The 19,329-nt window shown below is 34.0% G+C and overlaps 1 protein-coding gene across 1 annotated transcript in view; it reads left to right on the top strand.

Annotated features, from left to right (window-relative positions):
• The window catches only part of ADGB (androglobin), a 162,820-nt gene that overhangs the window by 49,498 nt on the left and 93,993 nt on the right, over positions 1-19,329 (top strand). The window contains exons 12-15 of the mRNA XM_049789313.1: positions 4,360-4,534; positions 7,942-8,032; positions 13,703-13,832; positions 18,246-18,283. Coding sequence (XP_049645270.1) covers positions 4,360-4,534; positions 7,942-8,032; positions 13,703-13,832; positions 18,246-18,283 — 434 coding nt within the window. The remainder of the gene's footprint in view (positions 1-4,359; positions 4,535-7,941; positions 8,033-13,702; positions 13,833-18,245; positions 18,284-19,329) is intronic.

Genomic DNA, 19,329 nt, shown 5'->3' on the forward strand with positions numbered 1-19,329 from the left:
TTTTTACTTAACACTATGATACTATTTTTGATGTTGTTAAACATTTTACAGCAGTATATTTATTAGTTTCATGAGTCATAAAGATTTTTTAAGAAACAAAATAATTGGGGCCAGAGCAGTGGTGCAAGCAGTAAGGTGTCTGCCTTGTGTGTGCTAGCCTAGGACAGAGTGTGGTTCGATACTCCAGTGTCCATATGGTCCCCCAAGCCAGGGGTAATTTCTGAGCGCATAGCCAGGAGTAACCCCTGAACATCACTGGGTGTGACACAAAAACAAAACAAAACAAAATTTTATTGAAAGAAAATTACAGATATAAACTAGGAGAGAAAATGAGAAAAACATGTTAAAGTGAATATACAGTCATCTCCAGAGTTAAAAAGGCAGAGAAAATAATGAAATCCATTGAAATGTGAATAAAACAGAGACCATAATATTGGGTGAAGTTATTCACTGGAAGAGGAAGAAATCCAGATTGTTCTTTTATTGTGGAATATAAAGAAGTCCATTGGATATAACAATTGACCAATGGTAACAAACTCTGAGAGTTGATCAACAGATATAAGCTTGTCAATATGTTGTGTCAGGGAAATCTGATGGGACCTTAAAACATTGGTGGAAAGATGCTGATATTTTAGTCATAGGTGTGGAGATGGGACTTTGTATACCTGAAACTTTATTATTGTCAATATTGTGAGCCAAGATACCTAGATACAAATTAGAAAAAAACTTGAAGAAAACTATTGAAAATTCAAGTTATCAGAACTTAAGGAATGTCACAAAAATGAAACTTAGAGGCAAGTTGATAGCAAGGCAGGCATATATAAAAATATAAAAAACAAATACTTTTAATTATTCAAAAAAATTAAATATTTTAAAATATAAGTTGGCCATACATTTAAAATAAACTTGAATAAAGAAATTAAAGGAAGTAGAAGCTAATGTTGTGAGCTTGAAACATAAACACTTACACCCAGATCTTTGTTTTCAAATAGAAGAAAATAATTTAGGAGGATCTTCCAAGAAGTGCTGATTTATTTTTAAGACATAAATTAGAGACCAAAAAGATAATTAAAAATTTCAATGCAATCAAGATTGCGTTATTTGAAATAACTGTGATTTATTAAACTTTAACTCACAAAGAGAAGAGAAAAAACTTCGAGTTAAAAGTGAAAGAGAAGTTATAAGAAACCATAGCAAACAAAAGATCATGATGGACTATTACAATAATTATATGTATGCACTAAATTAAATAATTTAGAGGAAATTACATCCTGCAAAAATTAAATCAAGAGCAATATAAACACTGAGTAAAAAAGTCACAGTTTGATAACTGAAGAAGTAATTTTAAAATCATCCAAAAGACAAAATATTCAAGAAAAGGTAGCTTAACTAGTGAATTTTAATAAACCTTTAAAGAAGAGCCAACGCATCAACACACACTTTTTTCTAGACTTTCTAATAACCGATGATTCATTTTTTAAAAAAAAGTCAACACATCAATAAACACTTTTCTCAAGATTTTTCAAAAACTGAAGAAAACTTCCAAACACATTTTTGAGGCCAGCATTATCCCCAAAGTAATCAAGGACTAACTCTCTCTCTCTCTCTCTCTCTCTCTCTCTCTCTCTCTCTCTCTCTCTCTCTCTCTCTCTCTCTCTCTCTCTTTCTCTCTCTCATCTACACAAATCTCTCTCATCCACACGAATGCATACATTCTCAATAAATACTAGCAAACTGAATTCACTACTACATTCAAAGAATTACATTTCATGGCCAAGTAGAATTTACTGCAAGGTAGTTCATTGCATCCAAACCAAGTCATGTAATATACCATAGTCATAGAATGGAGAACTAATATTGCATTCTTTTGATATAGATGCTGAAATAGCATTTGACAAGATTTAGAACCTATTTATGGTAGGTTAGGATTGCATTAGGATATTGGTAGTCTATCTTTTGGTAACCTGTTCGAATCTAAGAAAAATTTAATTCCTGTAAGAAAGTTTTACACTATCAAAATATAACTAATTTTACATGATTCTGAAATAATTCATAATATGTTGAAGAACAACTGATATAAATGTTTACATTCATTATATCAGGCAACTCATTTTTGGGATTATGTAAACTAAAATAGGTGCTAGTACTGTACTTTATTTTTCTTATGTTCTATAGCTCAAGAAAAGAACGTAAATGAAGTATAACTTTGCTGACAGTTATATGACTTTAAATATAGAAATCCAAATTTTATAACTAGGATTATTCAATATATAAATACTAATTTGGGCATGACTTCTATTTCATATGCTATATTAGTATAATTTCTATAACAATGCACTTTTTTTTTTTTGGGGTTTTGGACTACTGGGCAGTACTCAGGAGTTACTCCTGACTTTGTACTCAGAAATCACTCCTGGCAGGCTCGGGGGACCATGAGGGATGCTGGAGATAAAAACTAGGGTCTATTCTAGGTCTGCCATATATACAAGGTAAAAGCCCTACCACTGTGCTATCACTCCAGATCCAACAATGCACTGTTTAGATAAACTATTCTGAGGCATTTTCTTACTAAATAACATTATGAAAACCCCTAAGTTTCCAATAAAAAATTACATTCAAGTCTGGAAAAGAATTGTAAAAATAGATTTTAGTCATAGGTGTGGAGCTGGGACTTTGTATACCTGAAACTTTATTATTAAAAATAAATTAAAAAGAGATCTCAGTTTCTTTAAAAAAATCTACAACCTTTCAGTATTATTTTCAGTAAATTGCAAAAATTCACAAAAGTAATATAAAAAGGATGTGACTTATTTTTCTACATTTAATTATGAATTTAGAAAATTAAATACAATCAAATTTTTCTTTGTTATGCTTAATCACAACCCTTCTAAATGACTTTCTTGGACACTGATTTATTCCTTCTTACAACTCTCTAATGTTACAATAATTAATTAATCACTGCATTTAGAAACTATGCTATCTCATGAATACAAGAATTTATTTTTTATGCCCCACTGAAGTAAAAACTGTGCTTGAGAAAGTCACAGAGGAAGGCTTATTCTAGCTTTTCTGATAGGTGGTGTCACCCTATTGTTTGTGATCAGTGGGTTATTGGTCTTCATTTAATTAACTTTTTAAAGTCCAGCAGTTCCAAAGGTTATTTGCACTGAAATCAATGGTACAGGATCACTAGGAAGAACAACTAGATTTGCAAAACAAATTTCTATTTTAATGAGCTTGACTATTTGACTTTACTTACTTCTAATCTTTCAATATCAGCTTGTGAATATAAAATTTTGCCTTTCATACAAATTACTTCAACTTTCACAAAACTCTTATTTTGTTCCTTATGGCACTATTCACTCATCAATCAGAAATGAAAAGTTCTACCCAGGACCAAAGGTGGTTGGTTCGAATTCCCGTGTCCCATATGGTCCCCCGTGCCTGCCAGGAGCTATTTCTGAGCAGACAGCCAGGATTAACCCCTGAGCAACGCCGGGTGTGGCCCCAAAAAACCAAAAACCAAAAAAAAAAAAAAAAAAAAAAGAAAAGTTCTGCTTACGTATTATTCTGAATTGTTCCAAGGCAGAGTAAGTTCAGTAGAGCTAGACAGCTGAATATGGAACTGGTGCCTGGCAGGGAACACAGTAACCTCTGCCCTTCTGTGAATGAGTTCATTGTCCTCCACTGTCCAGTATGATCATGGGGACAAGGAAGAGGACTAAAATGCAGAACAGGCATCACTTACTTTTAATTGATCTGACATACCAAGATCATTAAGGTATTTTGACACAAGTAGCAGTGTATAGGATTAAAAATAACAATCCCAACTTTACTGATCAAACATTTGCATTCAAATGTAAGCCTATAAAAATCATGACTGATGTGCTGTGTTTTATACAATCTCAGAGAACATTAAATTTTCAGAAATAGAAGTTACTTTTGATTTGGTTTTGTAAATTTGTAAAGTAAGGAATGAAGCCCTCGAGAAAATAAATGATGTAATAGAATGAAAATGATAGTGAGAAATATTTTCTAGAACAACAAAAAATATGGGTAGTTATTTTGTTCTGTTTTACCATGACATCTCTACAAAAAATATAGCATCATTTGGTTTTTGGGTCACACCCGGCAGCAATCAGGCATTACTCCTGGCTCTACGCTCAGAAATCGCTCCTGGCAGATGCGGGGGACCATATAGGATGCCGGGATTCGAACCACCATCCTTCTTCATGGAAGGCAAACGCCTTACCTCCATGCTATCTCTCCGGCCAAAAATAGCATCATTTGAACTACAGACACTATTTTATATACATAAGGTCCTTAAGCATTTTATTATATTCTCTTTCCTTTTTTTAGGCCAATTCTGCTGAGAGGCTTAGAGAATATGGTCTCTCCCACTCCTATAGCCATCCTGTACTTTTGACTAGAACTAGATCTGGTCCTCTTATTGCACCATCAAAACCATCTCCTGTACCTGCCTGGAAACTATTTCGCCAAAAGAAAGAAAGGGTTATAACAGATGAAGCTCAAGGTGTGTATGGCTCATGTTGATTTTTCTAGTAAATGTTTACTTATATCTAAATGTTTCCATCATTAAGGGAATTATTCTGTTCTTCTCAGAAACTGAGTAGTTTTAATCATACTAAACTGGCCATATGTATCAGGGATATTCTTTGGGTGATGGTGATATTCTTTGGATGATTCTTTATTGTGATGTAAAGAGGGTTTGTTGCAAATAATATGAAAACTGAAATAGCATGTGGCAGGTGACTAGAGTAAATTTTTAACATGAGAATCTCCCTAGAGTTTCCTAGAGGACATAATCTTGGTTTTGGACTTGGTTTTGCTCGGAACTTTTATAGGAAAAGAACTTCTGTCCTGGATTTGTTAATATTGTCTACCAGCCATGCATTCAGAGGGACTGAGACACCTCCTTCCTGTCCACAATAATCATAACTTTACATAAAAGTTCTCAATATTTGTGCCTAATTCTTTGCTCCGTGAATTATAGTTCTACAAATCTTTATTCTTCTTCCTATTTTCAATACTAAGTTTGAATGGAAGGTGGTAAGAGAAGTAAATATCATCACTGATGAAAAATATTAATAAGACTTGGAAGAACAACTTATATTCTGCTTAAGTTTATTCTACGTTTTTTACCTTTAATTAAAGATGGTAGTAGTTGCAGTGATTTATGATTATATATGTATATATGTGTATAATTTTAAAGAGAATCCTTGTCTTTTTTCGAAAACATTCTTTTATAATTTTTTATTGTGAACAAAGTGAATGATGAGTATTTCATAGTAATATTTAAGGTAATAGTGACAATGAATCATGGCATTCCCACCATCAGTGTTGTCCTCCTTCCACCTCTATTCCTAGTATGCATCTTATATTTCCCTCCTTTGGCTCCTGTACTGCTAGTGTAACTGTTCACCCCTGTGTATAGCAAAAGCATTCTTTTTGTTTTGTTCGTTTTGTGTCCATTTCCTTCCTTGTGCTTTCTCCCTTGTTATCCTAAAACCTTGTTATTCTAAAGCCTCTTTTTTTATGATTGTGTTACTTCAGTCACAGGGAATCATGTTTAGAGGTTATTGCATTTTGGGACGGTGCTCACAGGCCTGTATGTGAATAAAAAAATGAAGACAAAGTCACAACCAACAAACCTAGTACTATTACAAGGAGGCTCCACTGTAAAGATTCTACTCCACTGTGAAGCTTTAAGTGTTTGGTCCCATGAACTGCTCTTGTACCTCTCTTGATATTTATTGGATTTGCTGGGGCCAGTGTTAGCCATTTAAGTGCTGGCCTCTTCCTGTGAATGGTTTTAGAATTATATTTCAGTCTTGGTGTCTCAGAATTCACAAAATTCTGAATCTCTGCCATAATTGCATAGGTCTGAACACATACCTGTTCCGTGCCTCCTAGTTCCAGCTTTAATATACACATTAAAAATATAACAGGGGCCGGGAAGGTGGCGCTAGAGATAAGGTGTCTGCCTTGTAAGCGCTACCAAGGAACGGACCGTGGTTCGATCCCCCGGCGTCCCATATGGTCCCCCCAAGCCAGGGGCGATTTCTGAGCACATAGCCAGGAGTAACCCCTGAGCGTCAAACGGGTGTGGCCCAAAAACCAAAAAAAAATATATATATATATATATATATATAACAATACTAACTACTGTAACCATGTAATTTGCTTCACAGTTGCATCCTGCCTACATTGATTTAAACATACAGATGGTGGCAAAAGTTTCTCTAGTATATGTTTAATTCCAGTCAGAAAAGAATAAGGATTAAATAAATACTTGGTTTGGATGAAAAAGAAAAATGTAAAAATCAATTTTTATTTAGGCCTGCCTGCCTCAACTCCTTCATGCTTAACATTTATATCATTTTATCATTTATTTATATTGAAGTTCTATAATGGAATATTGGTGCTACTAATATTTGGGGGGGTTGGGTCACACCCGGCAGCACTCAGGGGTTACTCCTGGCTCTATGCTCAGAAATAGCTCCTGGCAGGCTCGGGGGACCATATGGGATGCCAGGATTCGAACCACAGTTCTTCTGTGTCTAAGGCAAAAGCCTTACTGCTGTGCTATCTCTTCGGCCCCATGTGCTATAAATATTTAATCAGTGCGTTGGAGTATAGGAGTTAGTTACCAATGTCCCCCACTTCCTTCTCTTTCTCTCTTCCTCCATCTCTTCCTCCCCAATTTCTTTTTTTTTTTTTGAATTCTTTTTTTTTTTAATTTTTTTTTTATTTAAACACCTTGATTACATACATGATTGTGTTTGGGTTTCAGTCATAAAAGGAACACCACCCATCACCAGTGCAACATTCCCATCACCCAAGTCCCAAATCTCCCTCCTCCCCCCCCAACCCCCGCCTGTACCCTAAACAGGCTCTACATTTCCCTCATACATTCTCAATATTAGGACAGTTCAAAATGTAGTTATTTCTCTAACTAAACTCTTCACTCTTTGTGGTGAGCTTCCTGAGGTGAGCTGGAACTTCCAGCTCTTTTCTCTTTTGTGTCTGAAAATTATTATTACAAGGGTGTCTTTCATTTTTCTTAAAACCCATAGATGAGTGAGACCATTCTGCGTTTTTCTCTCTCTCTCTGACTTATTTCACTCAGCATAATAGATTCCATGTACATCCATGTATAGGAAAATTTCATGACTTCATCTCTCCTGACAGCTGCATAATATTCCATTGTGTATATGTACCACAGTTTCTTTAGCCATTCGTCTGTTGAAGGGCATCTTGGTTGTTTCCAGAGTCTTGCTATGGTAAATAGAGCTGCAATGAATATAGGTGTAAGGAAGGGGTTTTTGTATTGTATTTTTGTGTTCCTAGGGTATATTCCTAGGAGTGGTATAGCTGGATCGTATGGGAGCTCGATTTCCAGTTTTTGGAGGAATCTCCATATCGCTTTCCATAAAGGTTGAACTAGACAGCATTCCCACCAGCAGTGGATAAGAGTTCCTTTCTCTCCACATCCCCGCCTCCCCAATTTCTTACTTCCTCACTCCCTTTCTTCCTTTTCTTTCTCCTTCCCCATCCCTTTCTTTTCTCCTTCTTTCCCTCTTTTCCTCTCTCAACATTTGCCTTAGTGCATTTTTGTTTTATCTTCTTCAAATTGTATTAAAATGTATTTGAATGGATAATAAATCTAGAAGACATTATCCTTTATGATATCATTATTTCCCTTAAATTTGGATATCAACTTTGAAATAGACTAATAAAATATAGTTTTGGCAAGATCTTTAAAACTCTTGGAAACATGTATCCTAATACAGTTCTATTTAACTACATTAATTTTTTTTGATAAACTACAATTAAGTAAAAGTTTCAGTAAGTCTTAAGCTCTGTATATAAACCAAGAAGAATTTTTAAAACCATATCACACTATCTGTTGATTTTTAGAAATTGTAATAAAGAAGCCGGAACAATATGTTGAAATATCAACTCCATTTTTGAATTATAGAATGACTCCATTTAAAATCCCGACAGAAACGTGAGTATATAATATTCTTTGCTGCCAGGGTCTCTTATTATCAGAAAAAATTATTTGTGATATTTTAAATTAAAAATAACACTAAATTGGAACTTTTTCAAAAATAGTAATTCAAATGGCAAAAAAAGCCAAAGATAGTTTGACTCTTCCCAGCCTGAGTCCCAAGAAACAAACATTCTGCACTAGGAGTGTATTTTTTCTGAGTCCTCATTTCTCCCCCCAGATGAGGAATCCTCCCCATTCCTTTCTCTAATTGGTCAAGATCCATCACTTCTTCATATATCACCATGAATATACAATGACATCCTAACTCATTCACCTAGCCACACAGTACACACAAAAACACCTCCAGACTGCAAACATCATAATGAAAAGGCAACACAGAACCACACCATAGTGGTTGAAGGTGTTAGCCATGAAGATTCAACTAGTCATAACCAGCAATATAACCTCTATGATAAGGGGCTTTAGAGAAGACTTATTGAGGATGCTTAAAGCACTCAAAGAAACAATGGAATCAGATAAAATATTTACAGATAAAAAAAAAGCTTGGAAAATGCAAAGACTCAAAATTATCTTTACAAGAAGAACTAAAGGGTAACTTTAGACAAACTGAATCCCACAAACAATGGCACAGAATTACATATCAATAACCTCAATGTCAGTGGGATAAGGGAATCAATCAAATAAAAGTCACAGAGTGACAGGATGATAAGATTGAACACAACATTCTGCTGCCTGCAAGGACAAAGCTGAGTAGTCAGAGCAAATATAGACTAAAAGTCATTAGAAGACAATTCTTCAAACAAATAATTCCATACAAAAGAGATTATAATAATATCAGAAAACATAGACTTAGGCTGAAAAAGTTTTAAGAGACAGCTAAGACAGCTAAGATAGCTAAACGAATTTCTTAATGATTAAGATATATAAACACCAGGAAGAACTCATACATACATGCAGCAAATGGAGGACCTGCAAAATAACTTAGAATAACTGTTTATAAACTTGTATACATTGATAGAAACACAAAAATATCTGCAGACTTCAGCACCAGTCATTAAGGAATATATATATATTGGTTTTTTGGGTCACACACAGTGACTATCAGGGGTTACTCCTGGCTATTCACTCAGAATTCGCTCCTGGCTTGAGGAACCATATGGGACACCAAGAGACTGAAACGTGGTCTGTCCTAGGCCAGCATCTGCAAGGCAGATACCTTACTGCTCCTTGCCACTGCTCTGGTCCCAAGGAAATATTTGATTTTCATGAAGAAATAACAAAGAGGGCTATAGTAGATAGAGGCTGTTTCTCCCATAAAGGGCAAATAAATATTATTCTACAATACATATGGGACATTATTCAAGATATATGCTGGGACACAAACATATCTCCATAAAGTCAAAATGATAGAAATCATATCAACTATCTTCTTAGATTAATTAGGATTAACCAAAAATAGAAGTTAATTTCAAACAAATGGAGACAAACTGAAATATCTAGAAATTAAATAGCTAATTTCTGAACAAACCATGGGTCAGAGGGAAAATCAAAGAGAAAATTAAAATAGTCCTGAAAAAAAAATGAGAAAGAACATGGTCTATCAGACCTAGGACACTGTAAAAGTGGTGTTGGAAAGACAGTCAACAGTTATGCAAGCATTCACCAGGAAGAAAGGACAGGAATTAATGAACTGGAATCATTAATTTCAATCCTTCCCCCAAAGAAACAATAACAAAGCATCAATGAAATCATGAGCTGCTTATTTGAAAAAAATAAACAACATTAATAAATCACTAGCAAGACTCACAAAGAAAGAGAGGCCCCTAATAAACTGAATAGGAAAAAAGGAGATGCCACAACAGATACCACATAAATTTAAATGATTATCAGAGATTAATTTGAATATCTTTATGCCATGAAAGAACCTAGAAGAAATGGATAAATTACTGGACACAAGGCTGAACATAAATATATGGAACATTTGAACTGACCTATTATTGTGGATAAAGCAGAATGATAATCAAAAGTCTCCCAAAATTCATGCAGGGGGTGGGAGAAGAGGGATATAGGAGGCATTGGTAGTAGGAATGTTGCACTGGTGATGGGGGTGTTCTTTTTATGATGAAACCCAACTACAAAGATATTTGTAATCATGATGCTTAAATAAAGATGTTATTTAAAAATTTTCTCCCAAAAACAAAAGCCCAGGCCCAGATTGATTCACTGAATCTTTCAAATATTTACAGAAAATCTACTGTCAATCCTTTCCAGGATATTTCAGGAAATTGAAGATACAGACGCAATCTCAGTTTTCATGAAGTTTTCATTACCTTGATATCAGGGTAAAAGCATAGAGAGATCCACAAAAATAGAATTTAGACCAATATCACTGATGAATGTAGATGCAAAATTTGTCAACAAAATACTAACAAATAGAATCCAGCAACTCAAAAAGAACATATACATGTCCAAATGGTATTCATTTCCTGGCATGCAGTTAACATACACAAGTCAATCAAATTGAAGTTCTGTATTGTTCCTTCAAATATGATTTAGCTAGATAGATTAACCTCAGTGAATATTGTTCTTCATTTTGTTGAGTTTTTGTACTATATCTCTCCATACTTTTCTGGCTTGAAGAATTTAATTTGATAGCTCTGCTGTATAATATATGGGATTTCCTTTGTATTTGTATATATTGAACTGTCCTTGCACCCCATGGGATGAATTCAATTTGATTGTGATATGTGGTCTTTTTGATATATTGCTGGATTTGATTATTTAAGATTTGCATTGATGTTCATCATGGAAATTAGTTCATATTTTTAATTTAGTAGTCTCTTCATGTGCTTTGAGTATTAGTATTATGTTTTCATGGAGGCTGTTATGAAGATCTTGCCCATATCACATTTGTATCAAAGGGAGTGAGTGAGTTCTTATCCACAGCTTTTGCACTTAGAGGGAGTTTTAATTACTATATCAGTTTTCTATCTTGCTATTTTTCTGTTCATGGTTTTCTATTCCCTGGCTCTAAGTATTTAAATGGTCACAAAGTTTAAACAAAATTAAGCTCTTAAGTTTGTAAAAACTTGTATATATATTTTTTTTCTTGCAAACCTACATATACCAATTACTCTTTACAAGCCAAAATCATCTCTTTTTTTGGTGGGTAGCACCACAGTGATGCTCAAAACTTAATTCTGGCTTTGTTTTCAGGGACCAGTACTGGTGGGGCTCACAGAAACATATACAGTGTTAGGGATTTAACTGGGGTCAATTGTGCTTGTACTATTTCTCTTGCCTTACCAAATTATCCCTTAAAGCTTTAGTAGAGAACTAAAATTAAATAATAATTTTAAGAATTAATTTATTGGATTAGCTCACATGCTAAATTCTTTCAGGGATTATAAGTACAAAATGCCACAAATACACAGAATTTTCCCATGCTTACAAATATTAATGATTCATAACATTTGTAAATGCTATGCTTTAGGTGGCCAACTAACACACTAATATATCTATTCCAAATATTTTTATTGTGTTTCAGCTGATTAAGGGTTCTTATAACTCAAAATGCCTCACCCAACACTTTTAATTTATACTCCAATTAAATCACAAATGGATTGGTTTCATAACCTCAACACCAGATTTATCCTCTTACTTGATTTCTGGTTGTGTGTTTTCAACTTTATTATTGAGCTTTAGTGCCCATTAAAATAGATGAAGTTCTGTAACTTCAAGCCAGATGCCTTCAACTCTGGATTGGATTCAGTTAATGAAGCTACTAGCTTAACTATTATGAATTCATTTGCATCTTTATTTTCTTGTTCCTAACCCCAAACTCAAAAAAAAAAAAAATGAAGTAGATTTAATCTCACTCGAAAGAAGTCTTCCTTGTTCCCATTTGCCAATTTAAGAGCTCTCAGAACAACTTAAACTTTCTCTTTTTGGGTCAGTCCTTGCTAAGTGATCATCACAACTATCTTTCGTGGCAACACTCTCACACTGAAACATCAGATTTGGGAGGTTTTTAGCCAAGAAAGGTTTGCCTTGTTCTAGAAAAAGTGGAGACTCATAGATATGGATGTACCGCCCTCTAGTGTCTTTTTCAGGTATATCGGAGATTTTGGCTCAAACTGAAAAATTAAATTAGATCATGCAGAAGGTCTAGCAGGAAAAATAATTCAGTCTACATACACGAAGTTTAATTTTTGTCTTTGCAACATACCTAGAAAAAAGATTTTATTGCACCTAAAATTTTCCAGTCATGACTGGCGAGTAGAGGTCATCAGAAATTGATTGGAAGAAAATATTCTAGATTTAGACAGTTGTATGAATGCCACATTTTAAGTGCTCAGACATATTAGAGTTTTCTAAATATCCCCTACTTCACTGATACATTGATTTGGTATTTAGTTAAACCCATTTGAAATGTAAATACATCTGGATTGCCATAATTTAAAGGCAACAAATATAACTACAGAAAGTTTTATACCAATGGAATAGTAGAACATATTTATTAATTTGTATAGGAAAAAATTTAGTGTTTTGACTTTTTGGTTGGTTTTGGGGTTAGTCTTTGATTTTCAGGACAGCCTTCTTTGTGTGCAGAGGCTGTGCCAGCTGCTGTTTTTGGGGAACCATATATGATTCTGGAGAATTTAACCTGCCTTGTGCAAGTAACTGTCTTAGCCCCCTTCCTATCGTTCAAGCCCCTCCTATGGTGTACAAATCACGTGTCCTATAAATTGTACTTACTTTCTTTCTGGCCCTGAAATGCAGTGTTCTTTGGGGTTTTTTTGTTTGTTTGTTTTGGGGCCATGCCCAGGGATGCTCAAGGGTTACTTCTGGCTCTGCACTCAGAGAAATCAATCCTGAAATTACTCAGGGGACCATATGGGATGCTGGGGATCAAACCTGGGTCTGTTGCATGCAAGAAAAATGCCCTATCCACTGTGCTATTTCTCCAGCCTCTGAAATTTATTGTTTTTAACAATAAGCAAAGCAGAATAATAATGGGTGTAAAATAAGATAAACAAATATAGGATGTTTTGTTATTGACCAAACATCAGTAAATTAATACATAGTAAAGTACTAATCAGCCATAACAAAACCTCTTGCTCTATGTGGCAACACTGATGGACTTTGAGAATAAGAAGCTAAATGAGATATCATACCAAAAGAAATATAAATACTCTATGAATTCAATGTGCATGCTTGAAGTCTAAAACAAAACAAACAAAAGCACCTAATAGATCAAATGCCATAATGGCGGTTGCCAGATACAGGCTTTAAATGGTGGGGAAGCATCAGTGAGATACAAACTTTGAGATAAAATTGAAACATGTCTCCCAAATATGAAATGAAGATAATGTATTTGAAACTCAGGAATCAAGTCACTCTTATAAGCTCTAATAAGAGGAAAAGCTTGTGATTGTTATTGAAACAAATATTAAGTAGGCTTCTTGTGATTATATATGCAAGTGTATATGCACACATACAAAAATATATGTTATCTATGCACTCTAACAAATTTTGTAATTGTACATATTTGAATCATTATGTTTTACATTGAAGCAGTCAGCTGTACTTCAATATAAAGCATTGCTGTTTATTAATACATGTAAATGATATTGTTAAACAGGAGTTTGTTTTTTCCACTAGTCATTTTGTATCATCTTTAATTAAGAAAGGAGGGACGACAGGAAAACGCTTATCTCCCCATATTGAAATTGATGAAAATACAGTCTGCAGTCAGATGGACTTAAGCCAACTATCAAAGGCTGGATCACAGGTAACTCTATCACTCTTAATTAGGATTTTTTTCTCAACGTGTAAAAAATGCACATTAAAGAAAATGTCTAACATGCATCAGAATAGAACACAATATAATGTTAAAATCAATGTCACCGTATTTCATGACCTTTATTAGAAAATGAAATATTTTGTGCTAAAAGTTCCCTGTGTCCTCTCTTCTAGGTTGTTTCTTTCCTACTGTTCCGGGTTCAGTACTAATTTATGTTTTGATTTTTTCCAATTAGAGTACACATCTCAATATATTTTTATGATATATAGATTTATTTGGGTAAATTCCAGTATTTTTCAGGATATTTTACTCAATTTTTTATGTTCTACCTTTCATTGCATTTCACTCATCATTTCATTGGTCAAAGACATTTAACATAGGGCTTGCCTGCTTTTCTTTTAGTCTTTCACAATGTTAATGCTTAGATCTGTTGCTTCTTATTCTTGCTATTGCAAACAATGATACATCAATATTCTTGGTTTGTCTTTTGTTTGGGGGCAATATACTGTGGTGCTCAGGGCTTAACTTCTGGCTCTGCGCTTAGGCTTCACTCCTGGTAATGCTTGGAGGAAACATGTGGGAAGCTGGGATCAAACCCAGGTTGGCCATGTGCAAAGCAAATGCCCTACCCACTGTAAGTCACTCTGGCCCTGGTACACATCTGTTCTTGAATGTCATGTACATATGCACAAGAATTTCTTTCATTCTATGGTATTAGTTTTACTTTGGGGCTTCACAGAACTGTTCTTAGTGCTTACTCCCACTCTAAGTTTACTTCCGCTGGGGCTTAGAGAGCCCCAGAATATTGAAATTGGATCTGCCTCATGGAGTGCAAGCACTCTACCTGCTGGACTATTTATCTACCATTGGTTGGCAACTCGCGGCTCGAGTTGCTAGCAACTCTTTTGAAGCTTTGCTGCTGTTCCAAAAGCAGGGGGGGGTGGGGGCGCGGGGAGCGGTAACATTTAAATATTTTAATTGTTTATTAATTTGAAAAAATACTGTTAAGTAAAAAAGTTATTTTTCTTCAAATTGACAGCTAATGCTATATGTAGTATTATATGTAGTATTAAGAAACAATGTATGCATTGCTATATTAGTTTTTCGTTTCATTTTTTTTTTTAGTGCTATAATTGTTTTAAATGTTGCAATGGTTTTGTGGCTCCCAGGATTTTTTTTCCTTTCGGAAACGAGTCCATGTGGCTCTTTATGTCTTAAAGGTTGCAGACCCCTGAGAGCCCTTGTTCTAAGGTTTGTGTGTTCTATGGCTTGCTGTCAATTTTCTACAACTCCAATATACTTTTCTTTCTGTGTATTAGCTGAATACTGTTAACAGGAAACAATGGGAAGGCAGATAGCATTCCATGTTAGTACTGTGAGAAACCACAACTACATTTGTTGGTTTAATTACTGTTAAATGTAGTTTATAACTTCCATATATTTGTCCAGTCTTATGTTACAGAATATCTGTAACAAAGAAAATTTTATCATATAAAATGTAACAATGTACTTATTAATAGAATAGCAATTTTAATGTACTGATTAGCACAATTATTTTAAGATCTTTGTAATAAGTATCGAATAGTATATTTTAATTTTTTGCTTTGATTTACTTATTTGTTTACTTATTCTTTAGAGCTGTACCCCAGTCAGGGCTTACTCCTGGGTTTGCACTCAGGAGTCACTACAGGTGGGTTTGGTGGTTCACATGGCATATGGATTTCCAGCAATCAAAGCTGGGTTGACCAAATGCGAGGCAAATGCCCTAACTGCTGTACTCTGGACCCCAAATTATGACTTCTTTTATTGATAAAAATCATAGCTATTGCTAACAGCAATGCATTTATTCTTCTGAATTGACAAATGAATTATTAAAAGCAATATTGATTCCAAATATGCTATTTTTTTAAACCATCCGTATTTGTCCTGAAATTTAACCATACACCCCACGAGACTAGCAAGTTATACTTCCATAGGATATATAACTTATGGGTCACAGGGAATTAAGTTTAAGGTTAGAACAAAATGCCAATTCTTTTCGCTTTAAGTGTTTTAGTATTTCCTTATTTGTACACTGCGATCCCCAGAAACTACTGTGGAGGCTTCTATAGAAACTTAGTAAATGCTGGAGATAATTTTTATTTATCTCCAAAGAATATTTTTATTTTCGAAGCTGCTCCTTCCATTAAATGAATGAACCATAGTTTCTTTGCTCCTTTGTTATTACCAATATTTAATTTTCTGGAAATTTGAAAACAGGACAGAACCGTGTATATGAAAGATTATTTTTAATAGGTTCACACATAGACCATCAATAGTAGGAAGTATCTGGCAAAAATTTTTGTTTCTACTAACTGTTCTCCTTTTCACTTTTATGCCTTTTAAGAATACTTTTAATTTCTCAAAAACATAGAAACACACAAAAATACAGTGAAGCACATACTAAATGTCTATCACGTCTTATTGTTCTTTTTAAATTTTAGCAATGAAAATAATTTAATTGACCACAGAGACAGTACAATGGGCAAGATTCTCCTTGTACATGCTGCCAACCTCAGTTTGATCATTGGCACCACATATGACTTCTGAGCACCACAAGAAGTGATCCCTGCACACAGAGCCCAGAATGATCCCTGAGCACTGCTAGGTGTGATCCACTCCTTCTCTCACCCAAAATTGCTTAATCAGGACCTGAAATGTAGCTTTAAAAAGCAGAGTACATGCTTTGCATCCAAAAAGCACCATGTTCAGTGTCTATATTGAACCACTTTCCTTCCCATCCAAGTATGACCACATGTAGTACTCACAGAATTCCATAACTGTCTGGCTTAGTCAGCACCAGATCTTCAAGCATCCCGTTAGGATTGTTATTACTAAAAAAAAAATAATGTATAGTTGAGTATATTCTCGCTATTTCTAGGCCCCCAACAATTTCTGAGAAGGCTCTTATAGAAAGGAACTAAAAAAATATTGACTCTACTAGTTATTCCTAAAATGTATCTTTATTTCTGAAGCTGCTGCTTCTCTTATTGGAATGAACCTAATTTATTTCCATCAACCTTTGTAAATAGTCTAAGAGGGTTCAGAGAAATATTGAGTTTGCATCTCACACAAATGGCTTAAGATTCATCAAAGAGCAGAGGCTAGTAAATGGAAAAGTTTATAAAGGTATTACACACTTTAATCTTTTAAAGTGTTTTGCAATTTTAAATGATTGCACACTCGTGTCTTTGTTTTCATATTTGATTTTTTTGGTCCATATCAGCTGTACTCAGAACTTACTCCTACTCCTGTGCTCAAGATTAACATTTGTGGTAATGAAGTTTAGACCCAATTTCAGCTGCATTAAAAAATTACTCATTACATTATCTCTGGCCTGACAGAGGTAGTTTTAGAGTCAAATATTACCAACAAGATAATCATAAATATAGTCAATGTATCTTACTCTCCTCAGTCCTTGGAAGACCTTCCTCTCCAATGTCACTTCTATTTTCTTTGTGTCTTACAATAACTATCTCTCTATTTTGAAATAGTTGGCCTGATGAAGATAAAGGTATTGATTTTATCTGGTATTGCTTCTTCCTTAGTATGATATGTAAAAATGCTTGGCACATAGTAGCCATCAATGTATGCTACTACATAGGACTAAATTTTATGGTTCCTGATATAACAAGTGAGGTATAATTTATTGACTTCTTTTATGCAAGAGAAGAATTTGGTATCTCTGTACTCAACCATGGAGCACAGAAGAAAATGAAGCTATGACTATTTTTAAATTTTATGTTATTGTTGAATTCATTTATTCTAGATTATATTAGAATATTTCCATTAGTCAAAAATAACCTTTTCTCCTAAAGTATGGTACATTTTCCCTTTTTTGACTTTTAAATGAATTTTTAATGTAGATTGATATAAAGAAAAAGAAATGAAAATAGAAAAAAATTATTTTAAACATGCCTTCATTCATTGCTGAGTCATATGAAATTTCAGCGTCTTTCATTTCTTGTTTCTTTCTTTTCTTTTTCTTTCTTTCTTTCTTTCTTTTTTTTTTTTTTTTTGCTTCATGAAGACTTGCCTTCTCCTGGCTCTGTGTTCAGGGACCACTCCTGACAGTGCTCAGGGGACCATATGGATGCCAGGGATTGAACATGCATTAGCCTCATGTAAGACAAGTGCCCTATCTGCTGTGTTATTGTTCTGGCTCTCTGCCTATTTCCTAAACACAGAATTTTAATGTTATGGCTTAAAAAATGATTTTCTTATTTTATGTTTTATTAGGTATTTGCAGAAATCTATTTCTTTAGTTCTTAAATAATAATTTCTTGTATAAAACTTGGTGTTTTAGATAACTAATATTTTGGTGAATTTGTAGTTTCCTAATTCTTTCCTTTGCATTCACAGAGTGCTTTCACCTCACAAGTTGTACTTGGAAAAGGTAAATCGATAATCTTATGATATATTTTCTATAGATATCAAAATACAAACAGGTGTTTGCTTATTGTCAGAGTTTAGCTCTTTTCTTTAGCTCAACAAATCTATTCAGAGTCTCCTCTGATCTTTACTCAAATCTGTTCTGAGTCAGTAAAATCAGATAATTCTTTCTAAATTCAAGCATAAAATCAATATAAATATAGCTTAATAGTAGAGTTTGCATATATGGGGTAATATTTTTATCTCCTAAACTAAGAGGCAAAGAAAGATTAACTTGCTTAATGGCCCTTGATTAATATTTATGTATTTTGTACATGAACATTGTGGTCAAGCATTAAAAGCATTGAAAATTTCACAATTTTTTAATTAAAAACTTGGACAAGTTTTGGTGTTATTCCATATAATTATCTATGATGTTTTGCTCAAGATGTCTGTAAAATTTTATTGATTTCAGAATCATTGACTATGTGAATAAGTGGCTTACCTGAGATTTATTTAATTCATTTATAGCTCTTCTAAGCCATTCCTTATTCTATCAAAGTATTTATCTATATATCTTCTATAATAATAATTTTAAGTATAATTCAGATAAATATTTCTTATTTGGGGACCATGTGATCCCTTGTGTGGGTGGCCCCACGACATTCTAAGGAAGTCACAGGTAAATTTCATGTAGATAAAGAAGGGAAGATGTCATGAGACATGAATAAAGAAAAGATATGAGCCACATGAAGAAAACAAGCTCCAGAATGAGCCACACTTGGATAAAACTGAGAAACAAAGATCTAGATTCTAACTTCATGATGGCTGAAAATGTGAGATCACATTCATGGAGTGATTTTGAAATTTCTAACAACTCTAATATCTATTAAAGTTAAGACTGACTTGATTTGAATATATAAAATGTGTCAGTTTAAAATTCCATTATTTGAAGCTTGCACATCAATGATTACCTCAATAAACATTTTCTCAAATAAAATCTATGATAGGAAGACTGTGACTTCTCATTTTCCTCGTCTTAATAGAATGGCTTAATGACAGAGCTGTGTTTAAT

This window comes from Suncus etruscus, chromosome 15, assembly GCF_024139225.1.
Source record: "Suncus etruscus isolate mSunEtr1 chromosome 15, mSunEtr1.pri.cur, whole genome shotgun sequence".
Taxonomy (NCBI): domain Eukaryota; kingdom Metazoa; phylum Chordata; class Mammalia; order Eulipotyphla; family Soricidae; genus Suncus; species Suncus etruscus.